The 16,775-nt window shown below is 43.2% G+C and overlaps 1 protein-coding gene across 1 annotated transcript in view; it reads left to right on the top strand.

The window, feature by feature from the left end:
* Window positions 1-16,775, top strand: part of KCNH8 (potassium voltage-gated channel subfamily H member 8) — a 446,156-nt gene that overhangs the window by 181,336 nt on the left and 248,045 nt on the right. The window contains exon 3 of the mRNA XM_061167954.1: window positions 15,603-15,734. Within this exon, the coding sequence (XP_061023937.1) occupies window positions 15,603-15,734 (132 nt within the window). The remainder of the gene's footprint in view (window positions 1-15,602; window positions 15,735-16,775) is intronic.

Here is a 16,775-nt window from a genome sequence, read left to right as displayed (position 1 = left end):
TTAGAAAAGAGAAAAATGCTAAAAAAAAGAACCCATTATGTTACTCATTTTTTTACCTGTGGCTTTTCATCATTCCCGTCTTTAGGAGCCAGCAATGAAATATAACTACACAGAATGTTTGATACTCTTTGGAAGTAAACACGTTGCCTTTGAAAGAAGAGAAGCTCGTTGTTTGAAAGGTTCTTTCTCTTTTTGTGGTGGGAAGAAATGATATTGAATTTGCAGGAAGCCATGGTAAAGGTCTTCCCTCTGTCTTTCCACTCACTGTCTATGCTGGTTCAGTGACCCTGCTTGCCTGAGCATCATCTTGGCTTTCTCTGAAATAGATCTAGCAGTGCCAGCCCCAGAGATTACCAATAAAGGACCAGATGAGATAACTATTCTTCAGCAGGCATTGTCAGGACAGCTACATAGAATTTGCTATTGCAAAGTGAAAATGCAGAGCCCATTTGTTAAAAAAAAAAAAAAAAAATTCAAAAATCTCAAAATGGCAGCAGCAAGTCTTGAAACCAGAGCCCTGAGGCTCTTATGGGTATACGGCCTTTGGGCTACACAAGTTGCAGACATGGGAGGCAAGTTTTGAAGATTATGGCCATTCAGCAAATATCCCTTTCTCCTCTGCCATGTTCCCCCAAGAAGAACCCACCTCCCAGAATGCCAGGCCCTCAGAATCTCCCAGTGCGGTGCCTGGATCCAAACCCTGGCCCTGGGGAACCCCTGAGCCCACCCTGTGGCCTGGTCTCCTGTTCCCCACACCCTCTGAAAGATCCGTGGGCATCTCCCCACCTGAAATGAGATCCTTGAAGGACTCTATGATGTCTCAGCCGAGAGGCTTCGTCTCTTCCGGGTTATGTATGAATTACAAATCTAACGTAAAAATTTGCACCATGCTAGACATGATAAAAGTATATTTCCAACATGAATAATTATAAAATGTTGACTGGCTTCAAGTTTATCAAAATAGAGCTGTGGCTCTGTTAGTGCCACCCATCGAATTTACACAATGATTGTCACCAGAAGCTCAGACCCCAGAGCCACAAACCGAGACCCTTCTGCCCTGCTTAGGAAAGCACTTCTCTTGCTGCTGATTCTGTTCAGACTGTCCTGATTCCAAGCCCAGGCTGCAATAATTCCCCTTCATCAGTAGCGATCACCCAGTCTCCAGTGGAGCCCCCTCAAATCCTTTCTTCTCATCACTTCCAAAGATACCTTCCTACGGCAAACTCGATCACGCAGCCTTCTCGTAGCTCTCAGGGAAAGCACAGATCCTGAAGCTCCTGGGGAGCTCTCTCTGGTCTGGTGTCTCTGTCTCCAAACCCAGCCTTCTTCTGTTCCACCCCCACCCCCGCCCCCACAAAATCATCGTTTCCACCAGGCAGCCCTGACCCCACCTTGGCCTGATTTATTACTTTATGTTTTTTTTCCCTCACAACTTCCATATTCTGACTTGCTTCTGCCTTTGAGCTTAATGCTCTTCCTCCCTGGGTGGTTCTCCACCACCTCCCCCGCTCACGGGGCTCAGCTGCTCAGTCGTGTCCGGCTCTCTGTGACCCCGCGGACTGCAGGCTGCCCGGCTCCTCTGGCCAGGGTGTTACCCAGGCTAGAATACAGGAGTGGGTGGCCGTGTCCTCCTCCAGGGGATCTTCCCGACTCAGGGATAGCATCTGCGTCTCTTGCGTCTCCTACCTTGGCAGGCAGATTCTTTTCCACTTGCCACCTGGGAAGCCCATGCACGTGGAGCCAGTAAAATGACCGAGACTCAGTTCAAGCCTGTTTCACCAGGAAGGCCTTCACCAGCTGTGACCGTCTGATCCTTCTGTTTCACATCACGCTTCCATTCTTTGTGAAAGTGTGTGGTGGAAGTGAAAGTCACTCAGTTGTGTTGGATATCAGTCCATGGAATTCTCCAGGCCAGAATACTGGAGCGGGTAGCCTATCCCTCCTCCAGGGGATCTTCCTGACCCAGGGATCGAACTGGGTCTCCTGCATTGCAGGCGGATTCTTTACCAACTGAGCCACCCGGGAAGCCCATTCTTTGTAGTTGGTACCAACTGAATGAACTGCAGTGAACTTCATTCATCATGCAATGAACTGAATGTTTTTATTTCCCCTAGAATTCATATAGTGAAGACCTAATTTCCTTTTGGTGGTATTTGGAGAGGTCTCTGTGAGTTACCGGGTCATGAAGGTGGAGCCCTCATGAGGAGGACGAGTGTCCTTGTAAAAAGGGGCCAGGAGCTCGCCTGTTATCTTTCAACTGTCTGAGGACACGGTGGGAAGTTGGCCATCTACAACCTGGAGGAGGGCTCTCACCAGAACCCAAAGGCTCTGGTCCTCTGAGCTCGGACGCCCAGCACATCTAACCTCCAGAGCTGTGAGGAAAACAAATGTGTTATTTATAAACCCACTCTTTGCAACCCTGTGGACTGTAGCCCACCAGGTTCCTCTGTTCATGGAATTTCCCAGGCAAGAATACCGGAGTGGGCTGCCCTGCCCTCCTCCAGGAGATCTTCCTGACCTAGGGACTGAACCCACATCTCTTCTGTCTCCTGCAATGGCAGAAGGGTTCTTTACCATTAGCGGCCCCTGAGAAGCTGACTGTGTGTTACAGCTTTCTCTTTATCTATCTGTCTCCCCCCATGAGATTGGGCACAGCCCTCCTTTCTGGTGCCATGTCAATCGTGGTATCTATATGTCTACAACAGTCCCTGATACTTCAGAAATGCTTAATAGATAAACATGGTAGAAAGCAAATTATGGTTACTAAGGGGGTGGGGGGGGCATAAACTGGGAGATTGGGATTGACACGTTCACATGACTACATATAAAATAAGTAACTAATAAGGACCTGCTGTTGAGCATAGAGAACTCTAGTCAATATTCTGTAATAACCTATATGGAAAAGAATCTAAAAGTGAGTGGATCTATAGATACATAAAACTGGTTCACTTTGTCGTAGAGCAGAAACTAGTCATTATAAATTGCAGCCATTGTAAACTGACTGTTTACACCACTGTAAATCAACTGTACGCCTATATATATATATATATATATATATATATATATGAAATATATATATATATATATTTTAATAAAGTACTGACAAAGGGGTGGCATCTGGAGAGGTGGCCACTGAGAATGGAGAGGAAGTTGGCAGCCTACAAACAGCGCCGGCATCCCTGCTTGGTGTGGGAGACAATGGGGCCCCTCTGTATCTGAAAGGAAGAAGTGTTTTTGTTCTCCCTAGAAGCCCTGGCATGGAAATACCTCTCAAAGCTGAAAGCGCTTTCTAAGAAACAATCCAATTGTCAGTCTTTAGCAACTTGGCAGGATGTTCAAATGAATTCACATTTTCAGATGCATATTTGAATCAGAAATGTAGTAAAAATCGTCTTATTATAGAGAGCACTTTTTGCCATTTCCAACATGCTTGACTGGAAAAATTATGAGCTTCTTGTGTGAAGACTTGAGTCCTGGTTGAGTCATTGACATTCTGTACATGACCTTGGCCAAGCTGTTTCACCCTTCAACATCTTATCTTGTCTGTAAGAGGTGAACCGAGATGATACTTATATCTTAAAGCTCTGAAGAGGGTCAGATAAAGGAAATAAGTGGTAGAAAAGATAGCGATGATTCTTCAACTTCCTGAGCCTCAGTTTTCTCATCTGGAATATGGCCATAATAGTGAGAGTGTATACTTAGTGGGCTTGAATGAAATATTGCTTGTCAAATGCTGAGCACAGTGCCAGGCACACAAATGCTTACTGAGTATTAGTGATCACTCTTGCAACCAGCTTTATTATTGAAAATTGGAATTCATCTTCTAATGAGGAACTCCGTTCTATTAATACAGAGTTTAGAGTGCCTCCCATGTTTCGGTTGGGTGCTCTGCTTTGCATGTGGGAGAGTGCAAGAGAAAAAAGACATGGTTTTTTATCTTCTGTACCTTATATCCTTTTGAGAAAGAAAGACACATCAAATAATCACACGACCTGTTAAGTAGAAAAATGACAGGCTGTTGTGGGAGGGATTAACAGGGGGATTGGACCAAATACAGAGTACAAGGAAGATTTCATCAAGGAAGGGATATTTGAATTGAATTTTGAAGGATGTGGGAATTTACTCCATGGAGGAAAGAATGAAAGCACCGCAGGGAAAGAGAGTTGTGTGTGCAAAGGTCCTGGGAGAGAGAGTCTCATGTGAGAAAAGGAGAGAATACCAGAACACCAGTGTCTTTGGAGGTTCAAGTCGGGGTGGGGAAGGAAACAGGAGTCAGGCCACTGTCACACTTAGGCCGTGACAGTTAGCTAATGGTCATCAAGGCCCGAGTGTTCTGAGCAGGAGGTCACGGAATGAAGACCGCATTTTTCAGAGATCACTTCTGCTGCCATGTGAGGGGACCCCTCACCCACGAGGGGTGACGACCCCTCGGACCAGCGGGTGGGTGCGCAGAGTGATGTGAAGTCCAGTAGTACCGGCGTCACTGAGAGCTGTGAGAAATGCAAGTTATCGGGCCTTGCTGGGCCTACCGAGTCAGATCTGGAGGTGTGTCCGAGAGTCTGTGTTTTTAGGAGCCCCCCCAGGGGATTAAAGTTTGAGAAACCCTGTGTAAGTCTAGGATGTGGCCAATTAAGATGGGAGAGTGAATGGATTTAGAACCGATTTCACAAGTTTAGCTCCTAGAAATGACAATGTTGAGTGATGCCTTGATTTGGGGGATGAGAGAGAAGTCAATGTCAGGAATGTCTCTAAAACGGGTATTTGCAGCAGAAGTCACCTTACCTGTTTTTTGTGCTTTATTGGGTGCATATTTGAGATGAGACTGCATGAATTGGGGTTTTTCTGTCTTTGTTTTTTAATATTTACTAATCTACAGAGTACTGACAAGAGGATCCAAGAAACACTGTATTATAACTGACATCAAGTGGGAAAAAAAAAGGATCTTATGGCTTGGAACGTCCTGTACTGATAGACAGTAAAACAAGCTATAACTAGAAGGCTGATTTCCTCTGTGATAAGGAGAACTATTTTTCTTGAAGTCTTGACTTCCCCAGAATTCTTCAATTTCAAGTCCACTAAATAATCTTTTGAAATGTTATGTTCCACTATTTTTTTAAAAAAAGCACTCTGTTTTAGAAATATAGTAGGTATCAAACAGCAACAGAAATCTTGTTAACAATTCTACTAAGAAAAGATACTATTGAACAGGAAAATGTTAACCTCAGAATGTGTTCTGAGGTTAAAAAGAAATCCCCTTCTGCCTAAGGTTGTTTTATTGTGTAGAATATATTTTGATGGTTTTAATAAATTTTAATGGTTTGAAAAGCTACCTGTTCTTCGTGAATAAAAGAGATTGCCAGAGTAGAAATTTCTTGCATATTTTAGCTTCTTTCTCACATGTCTTAGCTTGCTTTGTCCTGATTCTATAGACTTTGACCACAATCTCATTTCACTCCTTCAGCCTTCCGATTTACATGGATTTTGCTCTGTGATGCAGCCTAGAAAGCCCCAAAGTAGCTTCTATTGATGGAACTGAAGAAAAGCCTTGTCAGGGATCCCTCTGGGTTGTTGACAGTTATGCCTATTTTTCAGGTGAAGTATAATTAAGTCGATTCTCATTATTCAAAGAGAAAGGATATAGTTACCTTCTATTCTGGAGGAGGGTTGTCTGGATAATCTTCTTTTAGCATATACCACTGTGACATTCATGATCTCAGTTCTACCTGAACAAAGATTCTACCTGATTCTTGCACTAACAAATAATGCTTCTTAAATACTGTGGCAGGTGACACTTCCAAAGATTCAAGAGCTAACCACTGTTGTACGGTAATCTGTAGGCTTCTACATAGGGAGCTGGCCAAGTAGGGACGGCAGGCCATGTCTGGTGAGATGCTTCTTTTACAAAGGAAAGCAGTCATGTGCGTTTTTTATGTGCTGTTTATTACTGCTTGAGCACTATAGCTGCAGGCTTGAATAGCTGAGGCAGAGAATGGCAAAGTCAAAGTATTTCCCACTTGGCCTGCCAACCTCTGAAGATGAACGTGCCATATCTGTTAGGTTGACTACCAAACTGAAGCTCTTATGGTTTAGAAGAATTCCAAATTTTCCTGTTAATTACAGCTATAGGCTCAAAATGTACTTTTTAAAAAAATTCATAAGTGCATTTTTTAAGAGATGATACATCTGCATTTATGTATATATATGTGTATGTATATATATGTATATATATATGCAAAAGTCACAGGTAATACATTAATAGAAACAAATATCTTCATTACCCCAGCCCTTAATATGTAGCAGCTCTGGGAAATAGCTGATACTGTACAATGCGATCAGCTTGGGTCTGTTTTATTCCTTTGATGTTTGTTTTAGTTGGAGGATAATTGCCTTAGGCGTTGTGTTAGTTTCCACTGTAGGGCAGCGTGAATCAGCCATATACGCCCGTCTCTTGAGTCTTTCCCCCACCCCCGTCCCACGCCCAGCTGGTCACAGAGCCCCCGGCCGAGCCCCCGTGTTACGCGGCAGCTTCCCACTAGCTGTGTTCCACACCTGGTCGTGTATACACGTCACTGCTACCCCATCAGTCTGCCCCTGCCTCCTTCCCCCGCTGGGGCAAGTCCAATCTCTACATGTGCGTCTCTTCGGTACTTTTCTTGTCAGAGGGAAATGCCCATGATCGTCTGGAAGCGAGGAGGAAAGTGTTACGCACAGACTTTTCTCAAGATGCTGTCTGTCCGGGGGCAGGCCTGCCGGTGCCAGCAGCTGCCCCAGGCGCGGTGGGTCCAGCGAGCCTCCCCGGGCACCGGGTTTGGCCTCCAGTCCTGGTGAGACTTCGGCCGCGTTTAGGAGAGAAATGGGGAGCTGAGGAAGCGCCTGGCTGTTTTGCCTCCCGTGCCCGCCGGGCCGTGACTCGGGGAAATCTGGCTCCGTGTTACCGAGTCTTCACTGAGAGTCGAGTTCATACGATGGAAGAGATGCTCAGGGTCTGCCGTCGCCATGTTCTCGGAGAGGGTTTAATTGACACCTAAAGCTGCCGTCATGTACTTATGCTCCGGAAAATTGTCAAGAGATCCTTACCCAGCTCTTTTCAGCTCCTATTTCCTTGTTTCCAAATTCTCTCAAACTTTTAGCTTTCTCCCGTAGGACATATTTTCCATCCATCTTGCTTTACTTGCCTGGGCTTTTAAAAATAGATTCTAATTCTGCACCTAATTGCTTAAAAAGGACTTAATTAGTGTGGAATTTGTCATGTGTCCTGGCCTTTTAAAAATCAATAACATACATAAGTGCAATGTTTCCTTTTTTTAAATCATAAAAACTAGATTATTTGATTAACATTAGCCATTTTGCAGTTTACTCACCCACCCTGAACTCAGGATCTTCATCTTTACAATAAAGAGTTCCTTGTCATCATCTCTAAAGATCTCTTGTAAATCCAGCAATCTGAAAAGATTTTGTTCCAGCTTAATATTAGATTTGATGTTCAAGGAAGTGCGGAGTAATTCTCCTGTTTCCTTAATGAAAAAAAATCATGAAATGTTTCATATGTACCCAAAATACAGAGATTTTTATAATACCCACCCTGAACCCCCCCTAACAAACATTAACCCTGAACTGTTAATTAACACTATTGGTTTCCTTGGTGGCTCAAACAGTAAAGAATTTGCCTGCAAAGCAAGAGACCCGGGTTCGATCCCTGGGTCGGAAAGATCCCCTGGAGAAGGGAACAATTACCCACTCCAACATTCTTGCCTGAAGAATTTCATGGACGGAGGAGCCTGGCGGGCTACAGTCCATGGGGTCGCAAAGAGTCAGACACAACTGAGTGACTAACTCACACACAGAGCCATAGTTGTGCCTGACTTTTTATTTTAATGAGTAAAGAATTAAAGCATTATTATTCAGGTAAACTCCTTACTTAATAGACAAAAAGCACAAAATACTTTTATATGTACTGACCTCTTCAGAGCTCTTAACCGTGAGAAGCAGATACATATCCAACATGCAAATATAAATTGATTCTGGTTATCTGAGGCAAAAATATTAATTTATTGAAAGCATATGTTGCAACATATGGAACCAAAGAAAGGAATGAGCAACCAGCCTTTGGAAAACAACCAGTGTCTGAAAAAAACAAGAAACAGTCGTGTCCCATGAGGCCTCGGAAGCAGGAATAATGGGCAAGATTTTTCTGGTCTTCGCTGTTAAATAAATCGGCTTCCTTCACTTTTGATCTTGGGTCCCACTGTTCATGATTGGAGTTACCAGAGGAGAAGGAATGACTAGTCCACTGAAGGCTGCCCCACACACTGGGTGGGATAGTTTACCAAGGCAGCCCATGGAGAGGAGTCTTCATATCCCATGGAAGATGGAGGTGCAGTGACTGGGCAAGGATCCTATTCTGCTAAACACGTGAGATGTCTATTATGCTAACAGTAGCAACCACAAGAAGGTGCGTCTCATATCTCTGATTACACAGGAGTGTGGCTGATAACCCCAGCTGCTGTCCTCTGAAGCACATCACTGTGTTGGCACAGACTAGACTTTGCCAGGGCTGCTACCAGCCCGTGACTGAGTGAGGCAGGGCTGCTGAGACAGGTCCATTCCAAGGAGAGGCGGTGATGCTCTGATGGTTGACTTGGCTAGATGACTCCACGATGGCCTTGGAGAACTTTCCTTGGAACTGCACTGAGATCTAAGACACTCTCATCCAGTTTTTCTTCCTTCTCTCTCGCTTTTGCTTGATCTGAGATCTGCACTGTGGTCTTCCCATCATTTGCTTCAAAGAGGACCAGCAATAACCCACAGTTTATTTATCAGCATTCAGAAGATGCAGTAAGTAGCACTTAAGAACCTCACACCAGAGCCTTACCCACCTTTTCCTACATTCTATATCCCTTTACCCTGTTCTACTTTTTCTTTTTGTTGTAGCATCTAAAACTTTCTAATAAACCATACAGTTGCTTGTTGTTTTTCTCTCAGAAGTAGAGTATAAGTTCTCTCAGGACACAGGACAGGTATCTGTTCTGTTTGGTTTACCGATGTGTTTCCCAACACTCAAGGTACTTCCTGGCTATTGCAGGCACCCAGTAAAAATATGTTGAATGAATGAATAACTTTATGTCCAGTTGCTTGCGATGCAGTCTCCAAATATTTTCTTTTGGGTCCTAAACTAAGTAGTTCCAGAGTCCCAGACCCCCTTAACCATGCTGAGTGTAGGTTGGCATTATGCTTATTGGTACCAACAATTATTCCCCTTGCCCTACAAAGACCATAGATTTATCCCCCTTAAGCCTTGTGCAATTAGAGAGGGTTAGCTTGATCCTCCAATTCTCATTTAATCCAAGTTCTTTTACACCGAACAACTGCAAGTCTAAAGAAATGTTAAATTGCTTTCCTTAAAGTCAAGTATCAAGGGAGTGAGTTTGTCTGAGCACCTTGTTCTCAGAAAGAAGTGGCTTCTAAGCAGCAATTGTGGGGCCAAGCCTGTCGGATGAGGCATTTGTCTGCTTGCTGACAATGGTCAAGCGTGTGTGGCCTTCTTTGCCCTAGGGCACCCCTGGAGAAAAACCCATGGCTCAGTGGTGATTTGGGATCAGTTCTCTTTGTTGTTTGCAGAGAAGAGAAGAACCTAGGGCATGTTGGTGTGTGTCCTACCAACAACTACAGTGGCACAAAATCACCATTTCTAGGGAAGAGGCAGAAACACCCTGGAGAGAGGGGTCAAGCAAAGGTTTTGTGAATGAGGTCAGGATATGATGCCACATACGTTAACAACTTAGGTAGCTACACGTAAAGACTGGAATAACAAAGTTTTTATAATTGCATCCTCATTGTCTCAATGAGGAGACGAAAAGCAGTACCAGTGGTGGTTTTCCGATCTCATTGTCTATTTAGTTATAGAAGAAAATTTAAAAATTAGGGCCATACGTGCCTAAGTAAAGGATGTATTCCAATCTAGAACTAAAGTAGCTGAATTTTATTTCAAATAGAGTTTCTCCTGTTATTTTTGGGTTGAGAGGGAAATTTGTTGATTATCCAAAGGTTTTATTTCACTTTTATCTCTTCTAATATGACATTTTAAAAAAGAATATGTATCATTATGTTTTAGAGCACAGGTAGAAAGAAAGATTAAGCTCAACTTTTAAAGCGTTGTTCAGAGATTGCGATGATTCCCAGAAGATTAGAGTAAGGCCACATTAGAAATCACACTCAGACTTGTGTTTAAAGCCTGCTCTTTGACACTGCGTAGCCGTGGGACCCTGAAGAAAATGCCACACCTTGCAGTTTCCACAGTTGTAAAATATGGTTCGGTCTGTGAGAAGTCGGTCAGGGTGATGGATGAGAAGTTTACTCAGATTCATGTAGAGCTTGTGGCTCGGTGTCCAGCACATGCTGGTTTAGTCACTAAGTCGTGTCCGACTCTTGCAACCCCATGGACTGTAGTCTGCCAGGCCTCTCTGTCCATGCAGTGCTCCAGGCAAGAATCCTGGAGTGGGTTGCCATTTCCTTCTCCAGGGGATCTTCCTGACCCAGAAATCGAACCCAGGTCTCCCGCACTGCAGGCAGACTCTTTACCGACCGAGCTATGAGGGACGCCCATAACAGAAGTCAGAGAATGACAGCTGTCCCTAGACAGCGCGTTGTCAGGAACCCGTTATTTCCATTTCTCATTGGACTGTAACTAGCTATAATGGCTCCTCCCCTAAACCTCTCCCAGATGCATTTGTGGCTACCTGTATGTGAAAAATTCTTTCATTTGTAGGTAAGAATTACCTCTATCAGAAGCAGTTAGGTTTTCTTAAGGCAATAATAAATAGCTCTGCTGGTCAAAACTCCATTAAATGATTTATTGAGCTAGGCTGTTGGAATTATTGACTAAAGCACATCGTGGAGATATTTTTCGGATCTCAAGTTCCCAGGCTCCTCTTGTGTTTAATTGTTAGAAATTTTTGAGGACGGCCATACATACTCCTGGGAGAGGAAAGAAGTACTTTTGTTTAAGGAGAGATGGAACTTGGAACAAAATGGAAAGATAAAGAAAAAAGAAAGAAAAACTTGGCACATTCTATGCAGCCAAGCATCAGTTGATTTGTATCTACCCCTCTTTCCTTCTTCTTCTTTTTTTTTTTTTTAATTTTTATTTCCCTCTTTCTTAAGTTACCCTAACTCAAAACAGAATTTTTCTCAAAGTCTGAAATGGGATATCTGTTAGAACTGAATCATGGATAATATACACAAAGTGATTATTGCTTTAGTTACCCAGTCCTGAACTCTTTATTTCTTATTGCACTTCTCTAAAGTTGCCAGAAGTCCACTATATATTCCTTTATGCTTATTCTAGCAAAGCTGAAAACAAGGATCTGAGAAGAAAAAAGAAGAAACTCTTCCCCCACAATCCACCGCTGTGCGTCGTCTGTGTGTGTCTGCCTAGTTTTTTGGGGTTTTGTTTTTCTCCAAAGAAACAAGTGCTGTGCTGTGCATAGTCACTCAGTCATGTCCGACTCTTTGCGACCCCGTGGACTGCAGCCCGCCAGGCTCCTCTGTCCATGGGCTTCTCCATGAGAGAATACTGGAGTGGGTTGCCATGCCCTCCTCCAGGGGATCTTCCCAACCTAGGGATCAAACCCAGGTCTCCAACATTGCAGTTGGATTCTTTACCATCTGAGCCACAAGGGAAGCCCAAAGAAACAGGCTTTAAAAATATAAAACACAAATTCAGAACACATTGTTTTCTGAGATCCTCATTTTTCATTAAATTTTTCATTAAATGTTGAAATAAAAGGTGTCCTTAGACCCTGTCCAGCTCAGCGAGATTTCCAGCTGACTCGGTTCTTGTCCCGCCAACCCCGCTCTGCCTTCTGCTGCTGCACAAGGTATCCGGGCCCCGTGTTCTTAAGTTCAGTGCTTTAGGATCCTGGGGCATTTGGAGGAGAGGTGTCCACTCGAGGCACATTCAGTGGGAGCGGAGCACAGATCTGAAACACACATGGGCTGCACTATAGATGGATGGTCCTTGGGAGAGGTGTTTCCTGCAGATAAGGTGAAGGATGGCTTCCTGCAGGTAAGGTGGAGGCTTTACCTGCTAAGTCACCGAAGAAGCCTTGCTTCTGTCACTTAGAGGGGCACACACGCCCGGAAGCCCTAGAGACGCTGCTGTGGGGCTGTCTTCCTGGGCCTTCTTCTTCCTTTGGAATCTGATCCCTCTCTTAGATCACCTCCCCAGCCCACCATCCCATTCCTGTTTTCCTTTCCCGTTCAATGAAAATAGATCCTCCCTGTTGATAAAGTGTCTGGCATGCTATGCTGATGTTTTTTAAGCAAGCAAGCAGTGAAAAGCCATTGGGTGTTTTTAATCATGACCCTATATTTTCACAGATTCTTTAAGCAGCCTGGGGAGAAAAACTAAGGGTCAGGAGAAGACATTTGAAGAGTGGGCGAGAGATGGTTAGGCAGAAACTACCGTGGTAAACAGGAGACTCACTCACTACGCTCACCCCTTGCCCCATTTTCTGCTGCAAATCCTAGGGGCCCGTCATTCAGCCACAGGTAGCAGGCCCTTGTTGACACACCTGCTGCCCTTTGGCAGCACCCTCCCGGTATTATATTCCCCGGATGGGTTTCTAAATATTGTCAACCCTTTATCACACCCGTGAGTATGCCGCACCGAGACCGTGGTGATAGAGAACGAGACCCACTGGGTTTGCTGTGAAATATGAGGAGCGCCTCAAAATGCTGCGTCACCCAATACTGACGCTGTTCACACAAGATGTTATATTATTGTAGCCCTAATGTCAAAGACTAAAGGCCACACGTATTTATCATTAAAAATCCAGTCAAAATCCTGCTTGATATAAGGGACGTGCTTCCTTGGGCTTCCCAGGTGGCTCAGTGGTAAAGACCTCGTCTGCCAACGCAGGAGACCTGGGTTCGGTCTCTGGGTCAGGAAGATCCTCTGGAGAAGGAAATGGCAACCCACTCCAGTATTCTTGCCTGGAGAATCCCATGGACAGAGGAGCCTGGCCGGCTATGGTCCATGGGGTTGCAAAAGAGTCAGATGTGACTTAGCAACTAAACAACAAAGCGCCCCCGTTCCACTTTCTGCTGCTGTATCACATTGGAAATGAACGCGTGTTCTGTCGTGGCAACGCAGCTACTAGAGAGAAGGAACAACTCTCAGCTCAACTTTCTTTATGCTCCTGCCTCCTTGTATTACGTTATTGAACCATGAACTCATACTAGAAACCTTAAGTCTACACTTATTGCCAAATATAATCTTTTGGGGGGTATGTGGAAAGTATATACCTTCTTTCAATTATAAATGTGACCAAGTCAAATTCTCTTGCACCCTCGTTTCCCAGTGAAGTAAAAGAAAGTACCAAAAATGGAGACGTGGGACCTTCCACCAGGTTTCAACCCTATGTAACTATTTATGCAATTCCGAAAATACAGTTTACCATGTAGGGTATAAACCCTGTTTTCTCCCCATGAATTGTATTTATCTGTGGAAATTAAAGGTGTTATTAACTTAAATCTTGGCAGAGCCTCATCTGTTTTAGCGCTCACCAACCCACATGGTAATTACTATTGCTATATACAGAGGGAGTTAACACTGACAGGATGTCTGCCCTCTAACCCTGCTTTTAAGAACCCTTCCCATCTTTGGAGTGGAGGCCTAGGGATTTTCTTCCTCGCTTCTTAACCCTAAGAGAGATTTATTGTACCAAGTCTGGGTGGCTGATGACGGAAAAACATTACGTGATCATCATTGTACCTGTGGGTAAGAAGGGAAGGAGCAGACCCCGGGGAATTGCTCTGGTTGAAGATTTTGTCAGAGAGTCAGGGTGGAGAGATTGAAGACAGCAGGGAAGGGAAAGAGAAGTGAGCAAATTAAGTGAGAAGGGTGTTGCTTTGAACCTGATTGGTAGGTTTTGGCATTGGTTCTCTTTTTCTGGAAGAAGGAGCAAATGACTTATGCTTTGCTTTCTAACATGAAGATGCCCAAAGCCATATTTGTAAGGAAGTTGGTGTGGTTAAATAGGAGGGATGCTGAAGGCAGAAAAGAGGAAGAGAGTGTGGAGGGAAGGAAGGAAGGAAAAAGTAGGCGTGTATGTCATTCACACTGTTTCTGATGCACTTGTGTGCACAGTGGGAGTGTTGGCAGCAGCCTAGTTGATGCCACCTCATTACAAAACTTGTGTTTAGAGCGACCCATGTTAATGAAGGGGCTTCCCAGGTGGCTCTAGTGCTAAAGAACCCGCCTGTCTACGCAGGAGTTGTAAGGGACTCGGATTTGATCCCTGGGTCCGGAAGGCCCCCTGGAGGAGGTCATGAAAACCCACCCCAGTGTTCTTGCCTGGAGAATCCCAGGGACAGAGGAGCCTGGTGGGCTGCTGTGTATGGGGTCGCAAGGGGTCGGACACGACTGAAGCGACTTAGCAGCAGCAGTGTGTACATGTCAGCCCCAGTCTCCCAGTTTATCCCTCCTCCTCCCTACCCTCATTGGTAACCATAAATAAGATGTTCATTGGGATCTTTTTTTTTTTTAGTTCCCACATATAAGCGATATGAAAGATATTTGTCTCTGTCTGGCTTACTTCACTCAGTATGATATGATCAACTCTAGGTCGATCCATGTTGCTGCAGATAGCATTATTTTGTTCTTTATTGGGGTATTAAGTATCACTTTAATTAAGAATATTTTCTTGAAATATACATACTGAAAAATACATGACTGTAGAGTCTGATGAGTTTCAAAACCTGAATACGCCTATGTAATCAACATAAAGGTCACGAAAGATGGACCAGCATCCCAGAATTTCCTGACCTGTGCTCCCTCCCAATCTCCCAAAAGTAAGCACTAACTTGACCTGTAACATCATAGATTTGTTTTGCTTGTTTTCATACTTAGTTTAAATGGATTCTACTCCTCCATGTCTGGCTGTTTTTATTCAACAATATGTTAGTCTACTGCCAATTATTATATTATCATTCGTTCACATTGCTGAATAATGTTGTGTTATGAAAATATATCTTGATACTGCCAAACAGTTTTTAAAATATATGTACTAATTTGCAACCCATCAGCAATGTAGGAGAGTTCAAGTGACAAAATATCCTCCCCAAAACTTGGGATTTTCCATCGTTTTTTCTTTTAGCTATGCTGATGCACAAGCATTGATTTTTAAACTGACTAAATAAGCCTCTAGGAAGCTCATACCAAACAAAGATCTTTATTTAGGAACCCGTGTGTGCTGGAGGTGGGAAGGGGCAAAGTTTTATCAGTTGGGATGCTTCAGCATCAATACATTCAAAGAAGAAATACAGCTTGAATATCATAAGCAGAAAGGTCTCAGCACAGACCAGTGGTTTTCTTGAAAATGCCACTTTATTTTCAGAGAAAGCCCTTCATATGAAAATGAAGAGATATCTATATGGGCTAGACATGTATGGAATCTGAAAACTGACATTTTTAAGATTTGCAGGGAGAATCGTGGGCTAGAAGAAGGCAGTAAGGACTTTATAAACTACACCACGAATGATGTGATTTTTATACAAAAGCAGGAGGCAGTGGTTGATGTGTTTTTCTTTTACTGTTGCAGGGTCTCCATTTTGGTGCCTGTTGGATATTGTCCCCATAAAGAATGAGAAAGGAGATGTGGTCCTTTTTCTGGCCTCATTCAAAGATATAACAGACACGAAAGTGAAGATTACTCCAGAAGATAAAAAAGAAGGTTTGTGTTGTTTTCAGAAAACATTGACAGATGGAATAACATTTTGAAATTGTTTACTCAGAAACTCCAGTAGGAAAAAAAGAGTGTTTTTAATAACAGCAACTGATAAATATTCATAACTCTTAGCAGTCAGTATCTGGTGCTTTTCCCAAAATCACAGTCACGTGAATTTGCATTCTCCTGTTTGTAGCAAAGATTCACTTGACAGGAACCAGAAATTTGTATTCTGATTCCAGGAGGATGAGGATGGGAAAATGTGTATCAGAGTACACAGATTCATACCACCTGGTTCTATCAGGGGAAAATATAAACTGATAGCGATAAGTGAAGTTAAAATGAGACAATTAAAAATATAGCTCTCAGTTTAATCTAATGTACAGCAGCTCAGAACTTAAAAGTGCAAGATTTCATTTTAGGTACAAAATCCAGAACTCAATTTAGTGCTTGTTAGAGTGGAACATTGCAGATGTGTATCTGTATCTGGCAATAATAATTTGTGTTGACATAGACAAGCTTTTCAATGATCTTTAAAGGATTCTAAGACTTTATAATGCTTACCTTATAGCTTCTGCTTATAGTTTATGAGAAAATTCCCTGCATTTATGCAAGCAGACAAAAATTAACACTGGAAAAATTGCCCATATTATTTTGTTTAAACAGAAGTAGAGTTAGATATGTTGGTGACCAGAGAAAAAGCAATTGTCATTGTAGGCATTTCCTACAGAGTTCTTTATAAGAATCAGCTGTTTGACATTTTAACAACTATGTCTTTTTAAACATGTATGTGGGTGTTTTATATATAGTATGTCCATTGAATGACAACACAGATTGAGAGCTATTTGGTGCCCCCACCTCCCAACATCTATCATTTGGAATGTTTGCAAATGCATGACTATTTTCCTGTGTATTTGCATAACTAAATATTGTGGGATATTTTACATACAGGACAAGCAAGCATTCATATCAGTAAAGTTACTTGAATCAGAGCAAGTGTAATACCTGTCTAAGGAGAGGAAAGTGTGTAAACAGGTGCACACGATT

The sequence above is a fragment of the Dama dama genome, chromosome 19 (genome assembly GCF_033118175.1).
Source record: "Dama dama isolate Ldn47 chromosome 19, ASM3311817v1, whole genome shotgun sequence".
NCBI classification, from domain to species: Eukaryota; Metazoa; Chordata; class Mammalia; order Artiodactyla; family Cervidae; genus Dama; species Dama dama.
Note: the sequence above shows the minus strand (reverse complement) of the source record. Positions and strands in the feature narration are given on the sequence as shown.